The sequence below is a fragment of the Strix uralensis genome, chromosome 17, assembly GCF_047716275.1.
Source record: "Strix uralensis isolate ZFMK-TIS-50842 chromosome 17, bStrUra1, whole genome shotgun sequence".
In the NCBI taxonomy this organism is placed as follows: Eukaryota; Metazoa; Chordata; class Aves; order Strigiformes; family Strigidae; genus Strix; species Strix uralensis.
Genome location: NC_133988.1, coordinates 10,928,418 through 10,953,639, shown reverse-complemented (window position 1 = coordinate 10,953,639; position 25,222 = coordinate 10,928,418). Strand labels below are relative to the sequence as shown.

General features: G+C 43.6%; 2 protein-coding genes across 16 annotated transcripts in view; both read left to right on the top strand.

Moving 5' to 3' along the window:
• EP400 (E1A binding protein p400) overlaps positions 1–11,175 on the top strand; it is a 52,937-nt gene extending 41,762 nt beyond the window's left edge. For 6 of the 15 annotated variants that reach the window (XM_074887599.1, XM_074887602.1, XM_074887601.1 and 3 more), the window contains 11 exons: positions 455–655; positions 1,672–1,717; positions 1,809–1,918; positions 2,541–2,745; positions 3,244–3,407; positions 3,784–3,990; positions 4,296–4,491; positions 5,103–5,233; positions 5,852–6,019; positions 6,765–6,842; positions 8,645–11,175. In XM_074887599.1, coding sequence (XP_074743700.1) covers positions 455–655; positions 1,672–1,717; positions 1,809–1,918; positions 2,541–2,745; positions 3,244–3,407; positions 3,784–3,990; positions 4,296–4,491; positions 5,103–5,233; positions 5,852–6,019; positions 6,765–6,842; positions 8,645–8,917 — 1,779 coding nt within the window. In that variant the 3' untranslated portion in view covers positions 8,918–11,175. Of the gene's footprint in view, positions 1–454; positions 656–1,671; positions 1,718–1,808; positions 1,919–2,540; positions 2,746–3,243; positions 3,408–3,783; positions 3,991–4,295; positions 4,492–5,102; positions 5,234–5,851; positions 6,020–6,318; positions 6,411–6,764; positions 6,843–8,644 lie in introns of those variants that run through there. The other 9 variants (XM_074887605.1, XM_074887604.1, XM_074887603.1 and 6 more) reach the window with 6 other exon arrangements.
• Positions 11,176–11,211: 36 nt separating this feature from the next.
• NOC4L (nucleolar complex associated 4 homolog) lies at positions 11,212–21,728 on the top strand. The gene is made up of 15 exons (XM_074887607.1): positions 11,212–11,486; positions 11,611–11,746; positions 11,880–11,986; positions 12,267–12,374; positions 12,907–13,056; positions 13,683–13,782; positions 14,069–14,103; positions 14,211–14,261; positions 14,801–14,912; positions 15,540–15,600; positions 16,139–16,249; positions 17,501–17,664; positions 18,426–18,508; positions 19,444–19,557; positions 19,870–21,728. Exons 1-15 carry the CDS (start codon positions 11,268–11,270, stop codon positions 19,984–19,986), a joined length of 1,668 nt encoding a protein of 555 aa, XP_074743708.1. The 5' UTR covers positions 11,212–11,267; the 3' UTR covers positions 19,987–21,728.
• Positions 21,729–25,222: the final 3,494 nt, after the last annotated feature.

Genomic DNA, 25,222 nt, shown 5'->3' with positions numbered 1-25,222 from the left:
GCTGCAAATTGTTCAGGTACTAGGGTTTAGATATCCGAGGCCCAAAGTGGGACCTTTCTTTGGGCCTGTACGTCACATACTCGTTTAGAAGCATCTTTTTGGAGAATATATTAAAAACATGTAAAAATCTTGTTTTATTCTTGACCATTCTGTAGCCTCCTTTATTATATTATTCAGAAAGAGATATTTGTCCTTGCTTGTGGACAGTAAATTGCTCGTTGTGCTATGCTCTAAGCCATTACCATGAATATAGATTGTAGTTTGAAACTAGTTAGGTCATATAATTTGGAGTTAGAGAGTTGCAGTGAAGATAGATTTGTATGCTGTCTCTGCACACACATATATAATAGAGAGTTAAAGGGGTTTTGTCTGTTGGTTTGGTTTTAAAATAATACACCCTGATTGTTACATGCACTGTTTTGAAGACAATGAAGCTCACACTTTGATTTCCTAGGCTTTGGCTGAACAGCAGAGGGCACAGCAGCAGACAGGCCCACAGCCTCAGCAGCAGCAAGCTGGCCAGCAGCAAGCTCAGCAACCAGCTGTACAGCAAGCACAAGCCCAGCCTCAGCCGCAGACTCAGGCACAGGTAGTTCAGCAGCCGCAGGCAGTAGTGCAGACTGCAGTAACTACTGTGGCCAACACAGCAGTATTGGTAAGAAAGGGAGGGCTTGGTGCCTCTGATGTAGTAACTTCAGTTCTTCTGTGTGTACCATATTTGCGTGTTTTATTTTCTCTGGAAAGTGAGAATTTTAGGTCAGTATAGTGAGATAAAAGCTATTTCTTTCTTTCTTTCTTTCTTTCTTCTTTTTCCTGAGTACACTGGGTATCTTCTCATCTGCTCATTTATTAAGACTGTGTTTTTACCATTATAGCAATAGGTCTTGGCATTCTGAGTTGGAAAAGCACCATATTCTTTGCAAAGATTTTTTGCCTTTTTGAGTTTAGACTTTAATCAAGTCTGAGCAAATACAGAGAACTTGGAGAATAAAGAGAATGTAGCTGTAAGAGCTACTCTGTTAAAGTAGCTTTAAAACCAAAGCTTTATTAACCTTTGCAAGGCAAGTGGATTGTTGCATCCTACAGGATATACCATGGTTGTTTTATTGCAAATCTGCGCAAAGCTCTCATGGCTTCCTTAAATCTAGAGTCTCTTTTAATGAATCTGGTGACAGGTCCGAGGCTTTTGTTTTTAGAGCCAGTCCAGTTTGCATACTAATGTGTGCAGGCAGTGGTGATTTTATTTTACTTGATGAAGGGCGAGAATACTACAGCTTTTACAGAAACAGAGGATGGGTTCTGACCCATAAGTATTGCTGCGTATCTGCTGCTCAGTGATGCTCATGTGTGAGTGGTTGTCTGTGGCATGCCAGAGGAAGATATTGCTCCCTTCTTCTACTAACAAGAATGTCAAATGACCACTATTCACCAAACACTTGACTGGTCTCCAGTTGCTCGTTAGTGTGTCAGAATTCTAATATATACATCAGTTGTTATTGATATATAGAATGAACGAACAACTGCAGAAGTATCTGTGCATTTTATTGCATTTTTCTTATTTTGTCACTTCTGGAATACAACATTGTGTTAAACAGCATAGTACAGTAAAAGCTATATTTGGTTTATTTTTATTGTTTTTCTGAACTGTTACCTCAATTGTTTTCTAAATAGGCGGGCACAATCAAAACAGCGGTTACGGGGACAAGTATACAGACTGGTAAGAAGACTTTATAATTAGGCATTGGAGATGACAGGGCATTTGGATTTTCATTTTTAGAATCTCACATTTAATCTTGGCTTGCTTTCAGCTACAGTGAGTGGAAATGTCATAGTGAATACGGTTGCTGGAGTCCCTGCTGCTACCTTTCAGCCCATCAATAAACGTCTGGCTTCACCTGTTATACCTGGAACATTGACTGTGAGTAGTCACATCACTAGTTGTGTCCCTGGACTGATCTTGGTCGCATGTTTTATCAGCGTATCTGTTTTCTTCTTTAACTTTCCTTGTTACCAGAAACTCTGCTCCTTGGAAATTTCATGTGCATCGTGTGGTTCTGTATCATGCCCCTCTCCCTTACCAAAATATCAGAACACACTGGAACAGTTCATCAGAAAAAAGTGCCTAATAGATACTACTGTTAAAAATAGTTTGTAGATGAGTGCTCTCATAGGCAATGTGTTATGTCATTATTGTTTCCAGCCTGTAACTGTTTTGTGCTTTGTTAATTATGTTCTTTATTATTATTTTAATGGTTTAAGACTATGGAAGACAAAGCAAAAAATTGAAAGGTAGTAAAACCCAATTTCTGTAATGTAGTTAAGGGTTTGGTGATCAGCCTGTTTGAAAAAGATTTAACCAGATGCTGATTATGAGACATATCCAAACAGATATGTTAGAAGATTGGGACCTTCTTTCCTTTTGCAATGCTTTTGCATTTTTAATGTTTGTTTCTAAAATTGTGTAGTCCATTTCCAGAAGGTTCCATAGCTTTATATGAGATATAGAAACTGTGACAAGTAATGACTGTGCTCCTTTTCAGACTTCGGGAGGCACTGCAACTGCACAAGTGGTTCATACCCAGCAGCGAACTGCGACGGCGCCTGCGGCTTCCACAGAACTGGTGACCATAGCATCCACCCAGGGAGTTCGTGCGGTAACATCAGTGACAGCATCAGCTGTCGTAACTACAAACTTAACGCCCGTGCAGACCCAGACAAGATCTTTGGTGACTCAAGTTACACCAGGTAATAATCTTGTGTTTAGGGACTTTTTCAGAGGGTGCAAAAAGGGCCCCAGAATTTCTGTAGGTTGCTTGACCACCCTAGTCCCACAATAATGAAAGTCTGGATTTGTTGGCAGCACAATTAAATGGTGCTGTGATTTTTAACTTGCTTTTTTGTTGATGCTCAGATTACATTTTTCTCCAGTATTTCTGTATGAAATGTTGCAGTAGAGAGCTGCTTGGCCCCTAGGCATTACAATTTAAAAAGATTTCTTAATAATCTAGCAGTAAAGTATTAGAATTGACTGTCTCGACTAAAAAACATTGTGAAGAAAGGAGCATATATTTTATTATTTACTCTGCTTTTACATCATGTTTATGCTAATGTGTTGTTATTTGTCCACAAACTGCTGGAGCAGAAAAATACACATGTAACAGGTTGTCTTTTCAGGTGAAATCAATGAATTAAACTGAATGTTGAAAATCTTTCTTCAGAGCATTTTTTTTTCTTTATTCACAGCTACCCCAACAGTCCAGCTGTCTGGCAAAACAATCACCCCTGCTCACTTCCAGCTTCTGAGGCAACAGCAGCAGCAGGCTGCTCAGGTGCAGGTCCCACAGATTCAGGCTCAGGCACAAGCCCAGTCTCCAGCTCAAATAAAAACTGTAGGGAAGTTGTCACAGGTGAGGAAATGCATGTAACGTGGCATGTTACTCTCATTGTTACTGTAAGCATCATAAGCTGTGTGTGTTGTATCCTGTTCTCTTGGGCTAGAGTGAAATGCAGCTCTTAAATTTGATCCTACTAAAATGTCATGAAGGCAGTGAGTCTGATAGCCATTTCAAATAGTACCACTATCGCAGCAGGTCAGGATGTAAAGCACTTACTGTTACTTATTCACTGGCAACCCATTGCGTAAAGGAGTTGCATTCTTAGCTCTTTGATCTTACTGAAGTCTGGCATAGAATGTTTCTCCTTTAAAAGCTCCGGATTCATTTCCATTTTTTTCCTGTAGTCATGTAAAAGATTGGAAATGATGGAAGTGTTTGATTTTTGCAGGAGCAGCTGATCAAGTTGCAGAAACAGAAACTGCAGCTTCCCCAGCAGCAGGCAGCGCAGCAGACGCAGCAAGGGGCACAACAGCAAACAGCACAAGTACAAGTGCAACAGCAACAGCAAACTCAGCAACTCACTGCTGTTACAGCACCTCGTCCTGGCGCAGTTCTCACAGGCACTACTGTGACAAACCTGCAAGTTGCTCGTCTTGTAAGTTGTCTTTGACTTTGCAAAAACAGACTTAAACACCTTATTCTCTTGACTGGTTTAAATGAGCTGGATACTGGTCGTACAAGCACACAAGTGCCCTTTGCATTACTTAGGCAGTACAAAAGATACAGCTGTAACGTAAATAACTTTAAATTGCACTTACCCACTGATATAATCTCTGAAGTGTATTCTGTAAAAGAGCAATTATGTTTAGAAACATTTACAGCTGTCACTTTATAATGACCTGTTATATGCAGCAAATGTTTTTTGTGCCAGTACAATAATCTTCATTCCTTACTGCTTAGACTCGTGTTCCTGCTTCCCAGCTTCAAGCACAAGGACAGATCCAGGCCCAAACTCCACAAGCAGCACAGGTTGCTTTGGCAAAGCCTCCGGTGGTGTCTGTTCCAGCTGCTGTTGTGTCATCTGCAGGAGTCACTACACTTCCCGTTACTGTTGCAGGCATTAGTGTTGCCATTGGGCAGCCACAGAAAGCAGCAGGTACATCAACAGACTTGCTAAAACATAACAAAATTTTAAATCTCACTTTTTTTAAAGGTAGGGTGTTTCAAATAATGTCTTCTGTGGGACACACGCACTTTTTAAAAACTAAAGTAATAGAGGTTGCATTCCAGTTTGTTTCTAAAATAATGACGCAGGAGAATTGAGCTTACTCCATTTTATCTGGAGGTTAGCATGACTCTTTAGCCAGATGTGGTTGGTTTTGGTTTTGTTTCTTTTTTTTAATCTGTGCGTGAGCAAATACAGTTTTTAAAAGAAAGATGTAGTAATTTCATAATTTTTTAAAAAATGCAAAATGGAAATAGGAAAACTCGTATTTCATAACTGTCTCCTGTACTGTGGACAGAATTTTTCCTGTAGGAAGATGATTGTTAGAACACAGTTAGCTTAGTCATGCCCTTAGAAATGCTTTTTTCTCTACTGTCAAAATCATATGTCTTATTTCCATTAAAATCAGTGTGTTATTAGTGCTCAAAGCTATGCAGATGTGTAAGTCTATAAAAAGCACAATCTGTTTGCAAGCTGTGATTACTGGGACAAAGCAATAAAATGAAGACTCTTACAGTTCTAATTATTTTTTTGATTTTTAGGAGGCCAGACGGTAGTTGCACAGCCACTGCATGTCCAGCAGCTTCTAAAACTCAAGCATCATCAAGCAGCGCAGCAGCAGAAAGCTATCCAGCCTCAGGTTGCACAGGGTCAAGCTACTGTGCAGCAGAAGGTACCTGTTGTTATGTAGTGCTACTGCGGTTGTAAAGCTTCAGCTCTGAATTACAAGGACACTCCTAGAGAGTCAGTCAGTATTTCTAGGGGTGGATTTTAAGTATATCTCAAGAGAACGGTTTCTGATGTGCCTTGTCAGGTGCTTAATAATTTTTTCAATAAGGCTGTTGTTTGCTGTGATTCTCATGCCCCAAAGTGGGTTTTGTTGTCTTCTGTTTTAAGTGACAAAGATTAAGATTCTCTTTAGTCACTTTTAATACAACCAAATGTGGAATAATCCCAAAGATTTTCATTGTTTACAATTTAAACTGTGCAAAATACACCTTTTTCCTGAAATGTCATCTTTGCTGTCAGTTAGTGACCAGTGTGGTTTTTTGGAGGTGTATTATTGTATAAATTGTGTGTGTAAGAGAACCATTTCAGTAAATACTTAAAGTGATTCAGAATATTTGTATAAGTGCATGAAAGCTTGTTCCTAGTGCTCATTTTACTATTACTAAGCCTAGGAGGGTTATGTTTCAATAATTAAATGTAATTAATCTTGTTAGCTACATACCTATTCTTTAAAATACACCTATATTCTTTTATTCACTGATGCTTTTTTTCTCTTCTGCAGATAAATGCTCAACAGGTTACAGTCCAAACCCAGCAGCAGACATCGCAGCAACAAAAAGTAACTTATACCACACAGCCTGCCATTAAAACACAGTTCTTAACAACTCCAATTTCCCAAACCCAGAAGCCAGGTGGAACCCAGCAAGTGCAGGCCCAGATTCAGGTACAGGTAACACAGGTTTACACCTTTAAACTCTACAGTGACTGGAGAGTTGCAAAGATGACAGGTGATGTAGCATTTTAGCACCCGCTCATATTAATTCTAGTCACATAATTGTTTAAATTGACTATAATAAAATTCATTGGTGCTGAATATGCGGCCTCGTAGCAGGTCAGAGGAACCATCTAAGCCATTAGTTCGCCTTTTGTCTTTGAAAGAAATACATTGTCACTCCTTTTTATCAAGCAAGGGATTCTGTACTGTATTTACTAAGGAAAATTCAGAGTTATTCTTGTTTTCTGGTACAGCCTCCCAGCCTAACCCCTGGCAGCCAAGAGTAGCTGGCAGTTACCTTCTTTTCTGCATATCTGGATCAGTCTAACCAAGGAAAACGAAGCAGGTTAGGAATTGGAAGCCTTACTCTTTCAAAAGTATATCTAAGATAATGTAGCCCATTAGAACTTCTGTGCTTCCTTCAGTTTTATATATAGTTAGGAGGAAACAAGTATGTTGCAGTTAAAATTGAAAATACGACTTTTCCTCTTCCCCTTCTAGCTAAGTTCTTCAATACACTGATGTAAAAAGTTTCTTTTTACAAAAGTTCAGTATCACTGAGAATGCCAGGCTGCAGCTTAGCATGAACAGGACTTTGGAAAGGTTTTCACTTGGTAGCAGTTTTGATAGGTATGGTGTGTTGCTGCTATTAGCAATTTTTAATTTTGACAACATTTTTCTTTATTTCTTGTCACTACAGGTTGCAAAACTTCCGCAAGTGGTCCAGCAACAGGCTACTGTTGCCAACATTCAACAGATGGTTTCAGTTTCCCAACAGGTAGGTTTTGTGCTTGTCAAATATAGCACTAGTATTATGATCCTATTGAAAGCTCATTTATTTGGAATATGTGTGGCAAAGGCAGTATTCTGGAAGGATATAGCAATTTTCCTTCTATAGAAATGCATCATGTGAATATTGAGTCAGCTGCTGTATATTCTCTGGTCTAAAACTTTGGTAGATGGAACAATGTTTGTTCATCACTGTAGATAAGATGCAAACCAGATTTTAAAAAATATTTTCTAGAGCTGAAAGAACTTTAAAAAATTGGTTTCTTGTGATGTATAGTAAAGTTAGCAAATAATTGAACTAATGAGCACCATCTGAGTCTGTTCTATGAAATTTGGGAGAAATCATTTTGTTCTAGTTCATAAAGCTATGCCAAGTGCTTTGTAAAAGTCAGAATGGTGTGGTGTCTGTTCTAAATGTGGTGTGACAACAGACGGAGCTAGGGCAAGAGAAGGTCAAACAGTTTGGTTTTCCCTCCCCTAACTACCAGGCAGTTTATTTACACCATTTAGAACAGTGTAATTCAGACCATTAGCAATAGGTATAACTTACGCTGTTGATTGGCAGGAATGATTTAACTTTGGGTGGTGGATGAAGTTATTGCCTTCAGTGCACAAAAAACGGAGCCCAGCAGCTCTTAATCTGTCGCAGTTTATAGTGCAGTGTTTTAGTGCAGTATAAAATCTGTGACTGTTTATCTTAAAATGATGATAAAGTGGTGTAAGCTGACTGATAACCACCTCAGATGTGAATGCTTCAAGGGCAAGGTAGGCAGCAGGGAGTAGAAACCTCATCAGTCAGCACAAGTTGAGTCGTCCTGTGTAGTCAGTAAGAGCTCCTAGGTAATTTTTCAAGGGACGTTAAAAACTAGATTTCAAAAGTCATTGATGTTGGTCTAACTCTGGGACTGTTGAAGTTCATGGTAAAAAGACAAATAAACAACTCCTCTCCCACACACACCAGTGACATCAGTGGCAGTAGGATTAGGCCATGCTAAGTAGTTTTGAAACTGAGGTCTTACGTGTGTGGCATTCTTTTTACCTGCATTTGTAGTGCTTCCCAATGGATTCCTCTTGTATTGGTCAAGAGTTAGCTTTCCCCTGGAGAAGCCCTTGCAGCTTCATTTGGCTTCTGCCTCTGACAAAAGCAGCTGAAGCTGCTCAGTTTTCATTACCTTGTCCACTGAACAAGGAGACCTTGAATTTTTTTTCTCCCTTGCTCTGGGTAGAGCTATGAAAATTAGATTTCTGGACAGAGTTCAAACTCTTCTACCCTAAATTGGCAGTATAGATTGGTAGCTGTAGTCTGAAAGGGTAATGTCAGAGACAGGTAGGAAGCCTCAGTGGCTGTATTTATTGTCACAATATGGGTGCAGAGCGGGCATTTTCCCTTTTTTGATCCTCCATCTATCCCGCTGTTCTTTTCCCTGTTTTTGTAGTACAGGAATTTTCCTCTTTATCCAGTGGGGTTTTTTTTATCTTCCATCCATGTTCTGTAAAGGATCTGGGGGAATATCCTGTAGTTTGCACTGCAGAGATCTGAGTTACAGGCAGCTTGTCTCTTAGTTCTAGTTTTTAAGGCTCTAGCAAATGTGACAGAACATTGTTTGTCAGTGAAACCACAGAGCCTATGTTTCCAGAATCGCTCCCAACCTTCCTACTTTGTCCAAGATGCTTGTCAGTCAAGAGAGCAAATGCCTATATAAGTAAGATGCTTCCTGTAAAGTGGATAATGAATGCTTAGTTTAATGCCAAACTATTCTTTTGTAATTGCCTTGTCATGCTGATGTCTAGGTACAAGCTCAACCCCAAACTGTGACACTTTCTCAGACGACAGCAGGTCAACAGCAGGTTCAGGTGATTCCTGCAACAACTGCTACTGCTCAAGTCGTCCAGCAGAAACTGATACAACAGCAAGTCGTGACAACAGCGTCTCCCCAGATTCAGGCTCCAGGTGTACAGAATCCCACCCAGACACCAGCAACATCTGAAGCCCAGAATCAGCAAGCAAAAGTACAAATGAGGACACCTACTGTCAGATTAAAGGCACCCACTAAACCAAGTTGAACTAACAATTAAAATGCAATAACAGGGAAACACAGCATTTCTTGTTTGCTAAGCCAAGTGAGAAGCTACTCCAAACATCCAAATGAAGACAAACCACCTCTAGTTTTTTTTTTTTTAGCAGAAGGTTTTTTGCTGGTGAACATTTAAACATGGAAACTCTCATATAACTTCAGCATATTAGCAACTGTACGAGATGCATTCTGCCAGTGTTCTCTGTGCTCATTCAAACCAGATAAAGAAAACGTTACTTACGTTTAAATTCTGCCCAGCTTCACAAAAGCAAAATGGTAATATGCCATAAATATCAGTAAAATTCATCTATGTTAGCATACTACAAACTGCCCATGGGAATACGCAGTTCTTTGCTATAGTTTGGATGTGCACTCAATATCTGTGGTGAAGCCATTCAAAGAACCGAGTGTGGCTAATATAGCAAAGTATTTTCCATCTGTAGAAAAACTGCATGTTGTTCTCGCTTGAGGTAAATACCTCTGGAAGATCTAACATATTTGAAGTGCTCCCTGCAAAGTTTAGCCAATAAATGTGAAAACCTGTAAGTATTTGTAATTAAAAAGGAAAAAAAAGTTTCATTCTCCATTTTTGTAAGCCTTTTAAAATGTTTGTTAGTAGTTTTGTGTACAGTTTACTGAATCACCCAACCTGTGTGCTCATTCTCATATTTCACTTTAAGATAATAGATATTTTAGGCATGAACTGAGTAAATACTGTGTTGATAGTAGATGTGTATTAAAGTGTAGCCCATTTTTTTGGTAAAAGAGTTGTTCGGTGGATACAGCTAAACAGATGACCCGTAGCTGTTTCTCATGGGACTTCCATCAAGGAAAATCTTCAACTGATAAAATTTAATCTCTCAGTTTCACTCTGCTCTTGCAACATGTTTAAATGTTCAGTACTTTCTACTCAGCTTTCAGCTCGGGGGGGTGGGGGGCTGGGGGAAGGGGAAAATAGTGAAATTAAATCTAAGACTTAATTCTTCAACTGTGTAAAGAATAAGATCTAACTTTTGTACTATTCTTTTACTAAAGCTAATGATGAATGTATCTTCAGGTGGGTATTTTGGATGTGAATAGAGCGTGGCCTCTTCCTCCAAATCAGTTTGCCTTATTGTTACGAAGAAAAGAAAAAAAAAAAAAAAAAAAAGGCGAAAAGCTGCATAGAACTGTGGGGGTTTTCTTGCAGAAAATGAAAAACAGACTGTTTGCAAACAGCACTGAGTGAGGAGTCGAAAAGCTCTTGGTAGCTTGAATGGATTTGTTTTACTTTGGCCATAAAACTGCACGACATGTAAAATTCAGACAAAATTATAACATTCCTTTTCTGAGATGGTTTTAAAATTATTTTTCCATTCTGTGATCTTTTTACTCTTTTAGAAGGGGAGCCTGTTTAAAGGCAAGGGAAGTGTATCTTTTGTTCTTACCTCTGTATGTACACACCTATTGGTACCTAGCAACCCCAGGTGGCTTAAACAAGAAAGAATACCCAGTCAGCTCCTCTGTTTTAAGTAGGATAGGTACAGCCTGTTCTGTGAAGTTCATGAATGTAAACACTGGGTCAGGCAGTGTTCCTGATTTTTTTTTTTTTTTTTTTTTTTTAATTTTATACCTCTTTGCTCCTGCATCCTCTTTTTCTTGGACCGTCAGGTCTGCAACTATGGGGGGTGTTGTTGGATTTTTTTAAGCTGTTTGTGCATGCAGTAGTATCCCCCTGACCCTGCTGAACCACTGGTTCTTGCCATTACCTAAACTTCATTACTAGCTGTGAAGGCTGGTATTGTTGGCAGCAGAATAGTTTAAAATGCAAAGCAAATGCAATGGTAATGGATAACTGACACTGTGTACAGTATAGTGTTGCTCATCCAAAAATATTGCTTAGTTTTACTTTTAAATGTTTACTTTTAAATGTTTAGCTCTTATTATGTGCATGAAAGTGGGGGCGGGGGGAGGGAACCACTTCCAGCAGCGGGAAAGCTGTTGACTGCATTGTTGTGCTGGTCTGATTTGGTGTCTAAAGAGGCAATTGTTTCTTGTTTAGGTCAGTTAATGAAGGTAAAAATCACCTTTTTTTTTTTCTTCTTCTTCTTCTTTTTTTCCTTTTGATGTGTCTTTCTCCCGGGAGTGTGTTAGGAAGTCAACCTGTAAATAACTGATGAACGTAAGCATTTGTACTTGATCCAGTAGGATTATAAGGAATAGTGATGTATCCTACCTGAAGGTGTAATAAAGTGTACATTTTTATAACGCCGCCGTGCCCTGCCTTCTGTAACGCGCCTGCGGCGGGCGGGGGTCGCCGCCCCACGGCGGGGGGAGGCTCGGGCAGTTTCCCCCCAAAGATGCGGTTTTCGGGCTGGCGGCCGGGACCGGGCGGTGCGCCCCGAGCCCCGGCCCCGCCTGCGGGCGGAGCGGCCGCCGGCTCCTCCTCCTCCCCCGCCCTTGCCCGCCCTTCCGCCGGCAGCATGGCGCGGGCCGCCGCGCTCGCCTCCTGCCTGGAAGCCGTGCTGGGCAGCCGCCGCAACGCCAACCGCGTCTTCGAGATCCTGGAGCCGCTGCTGGTGCGGGCCGGGCCGGGAGGGGGCCGGGGCCGGGCAGCCGGCGGGGCGGCGCTGGGGGCTGAGGGCCGCGGCGGGCCCCGGGGCCGCTCTGCCTCCCTCCCCTCAGGGCCGCGCTCTTCCCCAGGGCCGCGAGGAGCAGGAGGAGGAGGAGGAGGATGTGCTCTGCGCCGCCCGGACCTGCAGCCGGCTCTTCGGGGCGCTGCTGGAGCGGAGGGAGCTGTTCGTGGGCCGGCTGCCCGCCGAGGAGGCCGCTCTCGCCGGTGAGTCGAGAGCTGGGGGGGCTCCTGCGGCGGCCTCCCGGGAGAGGCCCGGCCCTGAGCCTGGGTCGGGGCTCCCTGGGGCTCGTCCCGGCCGGTCTGAGCGTCCGCGCCTGGTCTGTGTTCCCCCCCTCAGATAACTGCAGCGCTGAGGAGAAATACAAGATGTGGATGAGGCACCGCTACAACGACTGCGTGCGTGGCTTGGCGGGGCTGATGGCGCACGGTGCCTTCCAGGTCAAGGTGGGTGCCGAGCCTGCTGCTGCGACACGAGTTCACCTGGGGGTCCCCTGCGGTGCAGAGCATTATCACTTTGTCTTTAAGTGTGGGAGGGCAGGCGGTGCCCTAAGACATCGCTGGTGCCCTGGCTCACCCCTGCTCACCAGCCTGCCAGTCGGGGGCACGCAGCTTTCTCAGTGAAGAGCATCTTAGTTCATTCTTCCTCCTTTGGAAGTCTCCTTTGGGTCTGAGCCCTGGTGTCCTTGTTGAGGTGGGGGGGTTTTGTGTTGTTTTTTTTTAAAAGGAGCTGTCACTCTGCACCCTCATGAAGTTTGTGGAGTTGGAGGCACGGTATCCGTTGATCAAAGTAGAGTGGAAGGGGAGTTTAACTTTCCCTCGTGAACTTCTTAAGGTAAGCTGCAGAACTGAAAAGTTCCTCTGTCCGTTACCCGGTGGCACACACGACCTCAGGTGCTCACCTTCTCCAGGACTAACATTTCAAGCTGGGAAGCTGTCAGTGTGGAGGAAGGGTGGTGGTCTGGAGAGGACACCCAGCCCTGGAGCTGCTGTCCCTGGTGAGGTGACACCTGCGGGTGTGGGAGCAGCTGCCTTGCGCAGGTCTGAGCTGGATTCCTGAGAGTTTGTCAGGTACCAGTTCTGGGGGGTTTTTTTGGAGCCCCTGGCCTCACTTGCCAGGCCATTGCCTGTGGTTCAGCCACCATGTCATTTCTGAATGACGTTGTCTTTGATAGAAGGGGCCTATCCTAGAGGTCAGAGGGCTTGTCAAAATGTCTTGTGAAGGTTGCTCTGGGGCAAGCAGTGCACAGACGTGGTAGCTGCCTTTCAGAAAGACAGGAGGGTGCCCTCGACCATCAGAGCTTGCAGTCTGCTCCAATACTGTAAGAGACTTGACTTGTTGTTTTCCTTTACAAACCTGTTGTTAGGTAGTTGTTGATGGCTTACTTCCCTTAAATGAGGATGCTTCACTCCTGATCTCTCGCTTTCAAGAATACATGGAGTATGATGACATTCGGTACTTTGTGATAAAGGCGGTGACTGAGAGTATTGGACAAGTCATGCAGAAGACAAAAGAGGTAACAAGTTATTACTGTTGAGGTGGGTCTGGATAAACTGCTCTGAAACGTGTATCTTGTGTATGGAGCAGGGAGGGACTAGTGGTGTATGGAAAGACTTTGGCAGCAAGAGAAATGAGTGTGCTCATTTGAAGGCATTGATTTTTTTAATCTTTTTTTTTTTCTTGCTCACAATGTATGCCAGTTACGCTAAGACTGCCTTCAGTCTGAAGTTGGAAGTAATTCAAGACATGCGTACTGTTGTTCTTGCAAAACCTGGTCTGGGCTCTAGCTTCTGTTTTACCCAAATCTGTGCAGCTTGGGTAGCACACACACAACTCTTAATTCTGCTCGCTCTCTGGTGCAGAAGAAGAGTCTGTTTTCTTTAATTGGAAACACCAGTTCTGTTAAACCAGAATTAGTTCAGAGACAGGTTTTGTGTTAGGCAAACAAGGAATACTGCAGGACGATGCAGCAATAGCGAACGTACCAGTATGTAGTTCAGCCATCAGCATTTTTCCTTTCCTTTTTCTTTCCTAAATACATTCAGTGCTTGAGAAATAGGGCCATATTGAAGTCCAACATCTTGCCATCTGTTGTGGAACTCACTTCATGTTTGATAATATGCTGCTTTTTTTTCTTGTCAGAGGCCGCTGCCATTTTACCAGCAGAATGTGTTTTCCCTCATTTCGCCCATTAACATGCCAAACAAAGAGTGTGACATGGTCAAATTTATGGTGAAGCAAGGTTAGTAAGCTCCACATGACAAACTGTGTATGAAAAGGAAAATCAGATTTAAGATTTTTAACGTGTAAAGACTCTATTAAAAGTCTGCTTCTCTGATCGCAGTGATTCTAAACGGTATGACAAAATCCACATTCCTCAGTCTACAGTGAGGTCTGTCATGGCCTTGTGTCAAGACAAAGACTTCAGGCCAAATTTTTAGGATATCACAGAACTGAGTAAAAATGGGTCATCTTGATTTTTTAAACATCCATTCTAAGTTCAACATCCGTTTTCCTTTTCTTCTTAGATAATTGGGAGGAACTGAAAGTGTCGAAGCTGCAGGTAACTAACTGTTCATCTGGTGCTTCAGAGTTAAAATTTTATCTGCTTAAAATAGAATTTTATCTACACCAGTGTGTTTAACTCACTGCTTGTGATTCTGTTTTAAGGCACACAAACAGGCGTTTGAAAAAATGTGGCTCAGTTTTCTGAAGCACAAGGTGAGTGCTACTTCTGCTGCTGATCTGCATGGCTTTCTAATTGCCGGTCGTTAGAGGCTGTGGCTGTCCTTGCATGGAGCTCCTGGCAGGACCCCGCTATGCTTTTGGTGTCAGGTGAGAACAGCCCAGTTACCGTTTCTGCTGGATTGTCCTCCTGCCAAGAAACCTGACCTCATGTGTGGTCTGCTTCTCTTTACTCTCAGCCTTTTTTTCCCCGCCTTAAACAAGTCTGTCTGCAAGGAATGATCTGCAGCATCACAACCTCCGTTCACAAGTTGAAGGTTCCCAAGCCTTTTTGCTCGTGACTTTCCCCTCTGAGCTGTGATGACGCTTCTAGTTGTGAGCACCTGCTTTGAATGAAGTTAATTGTCAGATGTCACTTGAAAACTCTCCCATGTAGGAACTGTTCCTGCAAGCTGTTCTGTGTTGTCCCGGCACATTCCCTTTTGCTTGTGCATTGCCTTTTTGAGCCATGGGTTGCTGTTGCTGTGAGTTCTTCCTGCAATGATTGTTCCACTGTATTGTTTTTTTCTTCACAGCTACCCACTGGCCTTTACAAAAAAGTTCTTGTCATTCTGCACGACTGCATCCTGCCTTACATGAATGAGCCCACTCTCATGATAGACTTCTTGACAGTGGCCTATGGCATAGGTGAGTGAAAACTGGCTTTTTCTTTGTGAGGCTCTGCAGCATGGTACATACAGACTTGGAAGGGCTGCTGGAGCAATGCCACAGCCTGGGTGATGAAATAGATGTACTTTTGGCTGGGATGAAGCTAAAGAACTAGTGTGAACTCAGTTGTCCCTGAAAGAGGTTTTCACCTGTGTTTGTCGCGTTGTTGCTCCTTGTATGTAAGGAAGATCATATGTAAGGCTTTGGGAAGGGTAGAATGTTGGAGTGACTTCTTTCAAATACAGAGTTCAGCCAGCAGTGCTGATACCTGGTCTGCATCCGGACACGGGATGCGCAGATTCCTACAGGAATGTCCTTTCTGAGGAGACCTTTGCCTCCCCTGTGTGGCTTTCTTGGGGGATTAGAGCAGCATGTTTGCATGCCTCAGTCCTTCAGAGCCTGTTCTTCTAAACTACAGCTTACTCTTTGTAACTAATTTACGAGCCTCTGCATGGTTTTAGATGAAATTGTGTTGTCTTGCAGCCATCATGCTGGCTCTAATTTCAGGTTAGTTTTGCATTCCTTGTGGGAAAGTTTTATAACAGAAACAAGTTGAAGCTGATACTTATTTTCTTATTGTGTTGATACCTGCCTGCTTTCTTACAGGTGGAGCAATCAGTCTTCTAGCCTTAAATGGATTATTTATTCTGATTCATCAGCATAATCTGTAAGTAAAAAGAGCATCTTGTTTAAAGGAACATGGATTTTTGCATTTATATCTTTATAGAAAGGAACTGAAATGGATTCTACACAACTTCAGGCTTTTCCCCCATGAAAAAGCCAAACGCTGCACAAGAGGCTCAGCTGTTTGGATGCTGAGCTCTCTTGATAGTCTGACCTTTTTTTCAGCTGAGCCTAAATATCCTCTTCTCCAGACTGTGGTTGCTCAGTGCTTGAAAATCGATTTCCATTGATCTGATTACATAGCGAAGCCGTAGTCTTTGGTGTGCCTTTCACTGGATCTTGTACCATTTGCAGTCAATGGACATAACTTCACATCCTGAAAATGGCTGGGCACTGCAAGAGCCATAAGTTCACCTTACGGCTTGTTTTCAAGTGGTGGCTGTGGAGAGAAGCCTAAGAAAGCTAAACAGAGCACAGCAGTGGTCTGGGGTAGTCTATAATGAAAGCACAAAACCATTTAGACACAGTGCAGTCCCACTGTATATCATTAATGGATGGTGTCTTTTTCCTTTTTTTAACAGGGAATATCCTGACTTTTACAAAAAGCTGTACAGTCTTTTAGACCCTTCTATATATCACGTGAAGTACCGAGCCCGCTTTTTCCATTTGCTTGATCTGTTTTTGTCTTCATCGTAAGTAGCACCTTTATCATGTATGTTCCCATATTTTCCTCTTGCTTTTCTGTTGGACAGAGACTGTTCTTGAACAGTCCCCCACGTCTGGATATAATGTATTCAATGTGCCTACTGGATTAGATTCATTTTTACTGAGAAAACTGAATCCAAGAGTGTTATTGTAGTGTTGTGTAATTTTTCATGTGCTATTTTTGAAGATTTGCTACACAGCCATCTAGTTTGAGAAAGTAAAAATGCAGTTAGTTATCCAAGTTTGATTTGCAAGTGATTATGGATGTATTTTGATCTGTATTCCACTTTGGCTGAAAATTATGATTTTTCTGTCTGTCTTTATGAATATGGAGAAGTAGCATTTGCAAGCTTTTTATAGATCATAAAGCTGTGGATAAATTGATGACCTTTTGCAGACATATAACATTGAAATATGAAGTGTTTGACAGCCTGTCTTGGTGATGTCAATTCATTGTACACAGGGAAGAAACTAGATAAGCAGCTGGTCATATAGTTGCCATCGTATGTTATAAAATAAACCATGAGTAATGCTTTACAGTTCAGCAACAGGCACTTCAAATCAAATCCCTGGTATTCCTGGTGTGCTCTGGGGAGAGTAGCAAGGCCTGACAGGTGATGTCCTGTGGGGTGGCTCTGCTGAGCCTTGCGAGTGTAGTAAGCCCTAGGGCTGAAGCCTGGGTGGCTGAAAATGGTCACGTTTCATCCTGGCTCTTGAAGAAAGTGCCTAGATGAGCGCATTGGTGTTAGAAATTTGCATTTTTACTATAAAAAAACTCAACAAACTATCCTGCACATTTACAGCAACTTGATGTTCCCATTAAGAGCTGTGGTGCTTGCTTTAGTCCTGGAGGTATTACGTAAATTTTAACACCATGACCTGTGTATGAATTAAACCCACAAAACAACATTAGAAGAATAAGATTACCTGGCCAAGCACTGAAAAGTTTATAAAAGTTTATTCAGTCCTTGTGAATGACCATGTACAAGACCTGTGCTTGGTGAGCGCCTGGGGAGGTGCCGTGCACCTGGGTTGACTCAGTGGTTTGAGATTATTCATGCATTGAATGGAAATGCCCCCAAATTTGTTCTAGAGAGTGCAGAAGACCCTATATTACAGCTTAAAACTAGGATTCTTACAGCTTCTCTTTAACCTGTTGTGCTGTTTGGATTGGTGAGGCGGCTGGCTCACTTGGTAGGACCTCTACACGCTGGTTTCTCCTGTCTCCTTTCCAACAGCCACTTGCCGGCGTACCTGGTGGCAGCGTTCATCAAGCGCCTCTCCCGGCTGGCCCTGACTGCTCCTCCCGAGGCTCTGCTCATGGTCCTTCCCTTCATCTGCAATCTCTTCCGGAGGCACCCTGCGTGCAACGTGCTGGTGCACAGACCTAACGGGCCGGAAGGTGAGAGGAGAGGTGGGCAAGGGAGGTTTGTGTTCTGCCTTTAGACAATGTAGAGAACAGGATTCCTGTGAAGGAGGAGGGGAGATCCTGGTCCTTGTTCTGAGGTTTAGAAGGATCCTCTGTCCTGTGAGTTTGTGGAAAGCCAGCAGATTGCTCCTGCGAGTTCTCTGCCTGCATTGCTCCTCTCTGACCTTGGGCGCCTCAGTTGGCTCCCCTGCTCCTGTGATTCCCCGGGTGAAGGTTGCTTTGGGCCTGGCACACTGACCCAGGCTACTTCCAAGTGCTAAAGGACTGGGGGAGCTGTACCAGACACTGAGCTTGTCTTGTTCACGCCAAGACTGTAAAGAAAAGAGAAGCCAAATGCAGAAACCAGAGACCTCCTCAGTTTCTGTCTGTAGTGTTCTTGTGTAGGTGGCCCCACCAGGGCCTCAGCAGTCTCCTGAGTTTTTACTTCATCTCTCTGATTTAACAGACCAGTGTTGAACATCAGTAGCGACTGTTCAAAGTTGCCTGAGATGCCTTGTGCATCAGACTATTCCAGTTCCTTGTGTCCTACTTCCTGTGCTCTTTAAAAGTAGTATGGTTCTGCAGTGCTGCCAGCAGTTTCTCTTGGGTCATGCTGGGATGTGTCAGCTTGTTCCTGGACCCTGAATGTCTTGGGAAGGAGCAACTCTGGCTGCAGCACTGCTGTGGGTCTCTCTTCCATTTGGGGTTATGTACGTCGCACAGGAAGTATTAGCTCTGTATCTCTGTTTCCTTAGATATGTCAGAAGATCCATATATTATGGAGGAGGAGGAGCCGTCTAAAAGCAGGGCTTTGGAGAGCTGTCTCTGGGAGATTCAGGTATGTCAGCTAAAAAGGAACATCTGCATCTGATACGGGCTTCTTTCACCCTTGTTGCTTCCTTGACACATGTTGGCAGTGGGCAGTCCCACTTACAAGAACCTGCTGACATATGTCTTGCAAATGAGATGAGTTTCTGGCTGATCTTTTCCTCTGCATCCTTTTCTATCCTAATGTAAGAGGCAAAGGATTCCATGCTCTGGAGAAATCATACATGATAATTAGTAGGTGACTCGTGAGCATACATCTGACGGTGCACCTGAAAAGTGTGCAGTTAACAGCTGAAGCAGGCTAAATAGCTGCAAACGTATGAGGCTTTTTATTTGCTTTGGAGGGGAGAGAGGAACTTGCTGAGCACTGATGGAAATGAGTTGGGTACAGCCAGGTCATCCTGTAGAAATGGGTTTAAAAATGCTAGAGAAGGTTGTAATGTTCACCTTTCACCTGGATCGTTTGGAGGATGGAGTATGAAGGTTGAAATTGGTTAAACTACTCCTAATGGTTCTAAAACTTTAGTGCCAGGATTATCACTTTCCATTTAAATGCTACAAGGGTTTTGTGATAGGGGCTGAAGCAGTAACAAGAATGTTGTGCAGGAGCAGGAAGGCCAGAGAGCAGGAGCTCAGGTGCAGTATCAGGGCTATGGGAGGTAGCAGAACTGGGCTGTGCATTGTAGGTATGGCCTGTGGAGGAGTCTGTCTGTCCTGAGCTGGATGTGAACCAGGTGAGAGGGGCCTTTGACGTGTTTGAAGGGTGGCTGAAATCAGGATTTTTTGAAGCTCTGTAATAGCACAGTACAACAAACTGCCTTTGCCAGAATGTGATGCTCACCGAAGATCTGACCAGCAAAGGGGCAGGTACCTGTGTGGGAATGCAGCTGGGTGTGTGTTATCCTGTACTTACTAGACCATCTCCTATTTGTTTTGCTTTTGCAGTCTCTACAAAACCATTACCACCCAGATGTGGCCAAGGCAGCTGCTGTCCTGAACCAGTCGCTGTCTGAAATAGAGGATGACATATCAGGGCTCCTGGAGCTCTCTGCTTACGAGGTAGCGTTGCTGTGCCTTTGTGAATGATTGGAACCAGAGGGAAGGAGACTGGTTCCTGGACAAAATAGCCATGTCTTGTTCATCAGCCTTGCTGCTGGGGAGGGGGCTGGACTGACTTTTTGTTACCCAGAGCCAGGGAAAGACAGGAAAATGTTAAATAACAGGGTATGAGGTAGCAGTGGTGACAGGGCTGGCTTTATATAAAAGGTTTATTTGCTGGATCTTTTAAGAGGTTAGAGTGAGCAGTGGTATCCCCTAGGGTGAAGAACTTGTACTGAGTTTTGCCAATATCTTCTATTTTTTTCTTTGTAGCTTTTTGATAAAGAAGTAAAGAAAAAGGCTATTGATGTGCCCCTGGAGTTTGAGCAAGTACGAGGTTTGTTCGGGAAGAAAAATGATATTTTTGCAGAGCACTTCACTTTAGATTGATGTGGTCTCTTATAAACACATCTGCACAACTGCCTGATCTTAGGGACATGCACAAAGCTCACCTGTTGTGCTCGGCAACGCTGCCTTCGAATTATCTCCATGTGATGAGAGCTGGACTGCTTGAGGAAGGTGCAGCCTTCTTCAGCGACCTCTGCCACTACCCATGGATGGACTTTCCTTTGTTTCTCATGCTTGCATACTGCCACCTGATATTTGGGAGGGATTTTTCCTCAGAGCAAGGTTTTCCAGACTTGTTCATTGCTGGGATTCCAGCCCTTTCCTCCAAAGCTGCTGGTGCTGGCTGGGATCGGTGACTGCATCGACAGACCATCTCGCTGCTGTTTGATGGGACTGGGGGGAATTGTGGTCTCTGACTACTACTCTTACTTTTCAGATGTGTTACTTTTATACTAGAGCTGGCAACCTCTTTGTAGCAAGTGACTTCAATAGATAGCTGTAAACACCTGATGATATTCTAATTATATTTTTTTATATACACTTTTAACCTTACGTCTTCAGTGGGATGTTTAGCTTCCTATGTACTTGTCTTAACACTCCCACATTCGAGGTACTGGAAGCTCGGGTTTGTCAAAACCAACTCCTAGATGCTGCTCAGTAATTTCGTCTGTGAAGTGTTGCTGATGTTCCTTCATGTACATCCATCTCGTGCTGCAAGGTTCCTTAATTCAAAATGCTCACGGGCTTTGGAAATGAGCATAATCCTGGTGACTGCTGTAGCTGGGGCGGTCAACTGATGTGCAGTGGGAGGTATGTCTAATCCTTGATTTTTGCTTCAGAATGATAAGTGGCTTGATGTAGTTTTGCTTGCAGCCTGCAAGTGTTGTAGGAGCTCTGGCCAGTGTGTATCCAGGTGCTGAGGAAGTTTTAACTAGTCCACTGATACTAGGTGGTTTTGTTAATTTAGATTTTTCATATAGTTCCAGAAGTCACGCAGAAATGCCTTCTGATAGGGGTTTGGGTTTGGTTCCCCCCTCCCAAGGTTTTAAGTTTGAGAAACTCCTTATTAAGAGGGCAGATAAACTGAGGACTTTTTTTTTTGTAATCATTTTCAAGAGCTTAATGTTATCTTGTTAGACTTTAACTCTGCTTGCGTATTTTGAAATTGTATTTTGTGGAGGAGAAAAATACAGTCAAGAAAGTGGAGGCCAAGAAGTATAATTTCTGGCAGACAAGTCTAAGTTGAGGAAAACTGCAGCTGTCTTGGAGACACTTAAGTGTTACGTTTTCTTTATCCAGTTTTCTTCATGCTTTCCAAACAGTGGACATGTCCTCAGAGTATAGAGTTCTACCTCTTTTTTTCCTGATGCTTTTGAATTCAGGTGGGTGGTTTTTCAGGATTCAATTTTTTTTTCTTTTTTTTAAGAGGCGTCTCACTCTTTGTTGTTTTCTGGTGAAAAAGCAATCCTGTCTCCTTCCTGGCCAGCCTGCTTTTCTGTATTTCTCTTGATTTCTGGTATCTGTGGTAGGAAGGCAGAATGGCTGAGATGATAACTTACAACTTGAGAGACCTCAGTTCGGGTTCACCCAAGCCTTGTATTTCAGCTCTAAAATGTACCTCCCTGTGTCATATGTACATTGTATGTATGTGTTTGGTAAACATTTTGAACTGCTCTGATGCTATAGTAATGAGGACCACATAGTTGCCTTTGAAAGAAGTATTATCTTTCAGATGAAATGAATGAATATATTGAATATTGAAATGAATGAATATATATATTGAATACCTTTCTCTGCATCTTTTTGTTTTACTCAGGTTGGCCCAGTTACTCTGTCTGAAATTACTGATGGGTAATGTCATTCATATCTTTCATAATGGTGACAGGAGTGTTAGGATTCTTTTTTAATGCACAAATATTAAACCATTTGGTGTTGAAAATGAGGGAGTTTGGCTGGGTTCCTATACATGGACGGAGGGTAAGCAGGGTCTTTCTGTCAACAAGGCATGTGAAGAGCTGCATGACCCTTGTGCCTCTGCTGTCCCGGGCTCCCCTGGCAGCAGGCAGGGACACCCCACGCGTGGGCAGATGGAGTTGGTGGGCAGTAGTGGAACATAGCAGCTGCTGCCTTCAGGGCAGAGCCTTCTGTCCCTGGGACCAAATGGCTACAGAGGAAAATACTATCCATACACTCGGAAAAGGGATGCTCCTGGAAACGGGGGGTTTGCTTTTTCCCAGGAGTAAGACTGCAAAGGCACCAGCATCTTCAGTGTTTCACCAGCCGGGGATCCTAATTCTGCAATTCGTGGTGACTTCATTGGAGCAAGATCCAATTTATTTTTTCAAGTGCTTTCCCAGTGCCCTGTGTGCTGACCGTTGCAGCTCCCACTGACGCCGAGACGGAGGGTTAGGCTGACACGGTGTTTTCAGGTCTCTTGGCATATTTCAGTGCTGAACTGGAAACGCTGTTAGCACTTTACTTAAAGTATGTGCAGCTGACCTGGTGTGACTTAATTATTTGTGGTGATGCCTAGCAGTCCCAGGCACAGCCCCTCCGTGCTTGGTGCAGACAAGACAAGCCGCAGACAGCTCAGAGGAGCTTACAGCTTAAAGCCTGGGTGCACTTTAGTCTCTTCCAGAGACTTCACCCCCCCATCTCTGATGCTGCACTTGCCTAAGCAGCGTTCTTAAACCAGCTCTTAGGTGAAGATAGCTTCAAGCCTCTGCCTGTCCTTGGAAAAGATTCCACCTGGTCTTTCATCAAGCTTTTATCTTTAAACTTTCACCCCCCTCCCCTCAATAGGAGGCATCAGGAAAAATCAGCAGTTATAAATATTAAAAGTTTCATCTGCACTGAGTGAACAACCCTTATCAGGCTGCACACCCGCTGCTGCTACTGCTCTACAGGTCTCCACAGACTGCAGATTACAGATGCTTTAATCATAGTGTGTATTAACTGGAAGGCCAGATTGAAGTACCAGGCAGAGAGCGCATAAGTCACTCCTGTTATTATTTGATTTTTATCAGATGTGGGGAGGGGGGAAGGGGCTGTTCTGGGGTTTTTTGTTGTTGTTGGGTTATTTCAGTGAGCATAAAAGATAGTTTTATGAAAACATTGACATAGTTCCCCAGCCTCCCCACCTGTCAGTGCCTCATTCCCCCACCAGAGGATAGTGATAAGGTCTCTGTGTATTGCAGTGGACTGCCCTTGGTTTATTTTCCCAAGCTTTCATTTATTTAAAGGCCATTCAAAGTCATCCCAGCCTGAAGGTAAAAGATAGAGCTGCTCATCAAGAGCACGATGAGATTTATCTTGTGAGTGAAAGGTCCAGGTGACCATGGTGTTTCTGTTAATCAGCTTAGATTCTTACTTTTAAGATACTCACTGGGGGATAGAGGGAAGTGTAGATTTACATCCATAAATAGATGGAGAAGTACAAATGCTAGCCGGAGGCCAGGGGCAGGCTTGCCCCAAGTGAAGGGATCTCCGGGGCAGTCGGTGCCTGTCCCAGCACAGTGGGACATAAGTACACTTGGTTGCAGGCTGGCAGTGGTCCTCCAAGAAATTAGGCTTGTGTGTGTAAAATAACTCACTTTTCACACCACACATTCAAGTATCTTGAGGGAGTATTAGGAACTGCCTGACACACGTTCTCTGCCTGTTGTCTTAACCACCTGGGAGTCCACCTCTGCTCTTCTGGATTGTGTGTAAGCTCCTGGAGCTGGACACTGAGTGACTTGATAAATCCTGACTTAGCTCCAAAGGGGCCAGATCCACAGGCTCCCAAGCGCTTAAAAAACCAGTAAGAAATGCTTAGCCCTGCTGACTGGCTGCTATTATCATTAGGGTGGTTTCCCAGCCCAGAGATAGTGAAAGCTGCAGTGCAGCCATAAGCCCTGTGTTTTCCACTACGTAGTTTTGAAAAACAAATGAGCTCTTGAGTAATTTACAGCCCTGCTCAGGCAAAGAGGGCTACAGGATCTCAGTTCGACTGACACCAGCCATCTCCAGCGCTATCATAATCAATATTCATTAGCTGAAGTCTATTGGCCTTTGAGATTTACTGCTGTTAATAAGCCAAGAGTCTATCTTAGTGGAGTTTATGAAGGAACTTTTAGGTCTGTTAATAAAAAGAACTGCTTTTCTGCAGTTTCTTAGCCCTGTCCCTGGGCCATGCTTGCATCTCTAAAAAGAGAGAACTGGAGCGTGTGGGTAGAGCCAAAAGAGATAAAACCAGATGGAAACTTCTCTTCAGAGCTGGTGGAAGGCACCTGTAGCTGCGTTAGTGTATGGCCAGCTTCAGAGAGAACTGTCTTGGTCTCCTGTAATTTTCTAAGCTCCCATCCTGCATGCACATGAGAGGAGCAAACCTTGAGCTGTTTGGGACCATCACCCACTCAGCAGCAAGCCTGAGCTCTCTGGCTGCTCTGCCTGGGTACCTGGAGCACTGCCAGTCAGGTATAAGCACCCCACTGGAACTCACCCTGTGTTCTATAGCTGGAGGGTATCTGCCAGCAATGGCCACTAGTTCCTCATGGGCTGTAGTGCCAACCGTCCTCTTCCTGAGAAAGAAACCACAACAACCAGGATGCTCTAGTTGATGGGGGACGCACAGAGGATGTGTCAACTCCATCCTAACGGAGTTAAAGCCTGCAGACTCCATGGCCTGCTGGTATTCCCATTTTGTTGATAAATGAACTGAGCAAACCTTATCAAAATGAGCAGACTGCAGTCCTGCTAATGTAGCTCCAGTTGTGCTAAAGATAATTGATGCTTTAATAATGCTACACATTATCCAGATTGTGGCTGGAGTGCTTGTGTGAGGAGCAGCATCAATCGCAGGTGGTTGTATTTAACTTTTATCAAATACTCAGGTGGGTGGCAAGGTGCGTTCTTGTGCTGCTCTCAGGGAAAGAGTGTTGGGCTCCAAGATACAAAATAAATGAATCATCACATCCCTTTTGCCTACAGCAGTTTCCCGCAGATGGGGAGAGTGAGGTTTTACATTTTATTTATCTCAGCAGGAGACAGGAGATACCATGTGCTGTGCTATTGGAAACAGAGGCTTGATGACCAAGAACTGCAGTTCCCACGTGGAAGCCCTTCAGCCTCATCTGCTGGTGAAGAGATGGGTGTCTCTGCTGGGTGGGCTGCTCTGCCCGGGTAAGGTCTTCCCACACCCTGGGCAGTGGCTCCTGAAGCTGAGTAAGCCTTGAGAAAAGCCGTAGGTGAAATTTGCTGCTGTGTCACACAGGTAGACTTATGGGGGGAGGCAGTA

Coding starts and splice junctions, on each gene's coding strand:
- NOC4L (XM_074887607.1), top strand. CDS start 11,268: ATGCGGTTTTCGGGCTGGCGGCCGGGACCGGGCGGTGCGCCCCGAGCC. Junction 14,262..14,800: donor TCAGTTTTCTGAAGCACAAG/GTGAGTGCTACT, acceptor TTTTCTTCACAG/CTACCCACTGGCCTTTACAA. Junction 16,250..17,500: donor GATCTGTTTTTGTCTTCATC/GTAAGTAGCACC, acceptor CCTTTCCAACAG/CCACTTGCCGGCGTACCTGG.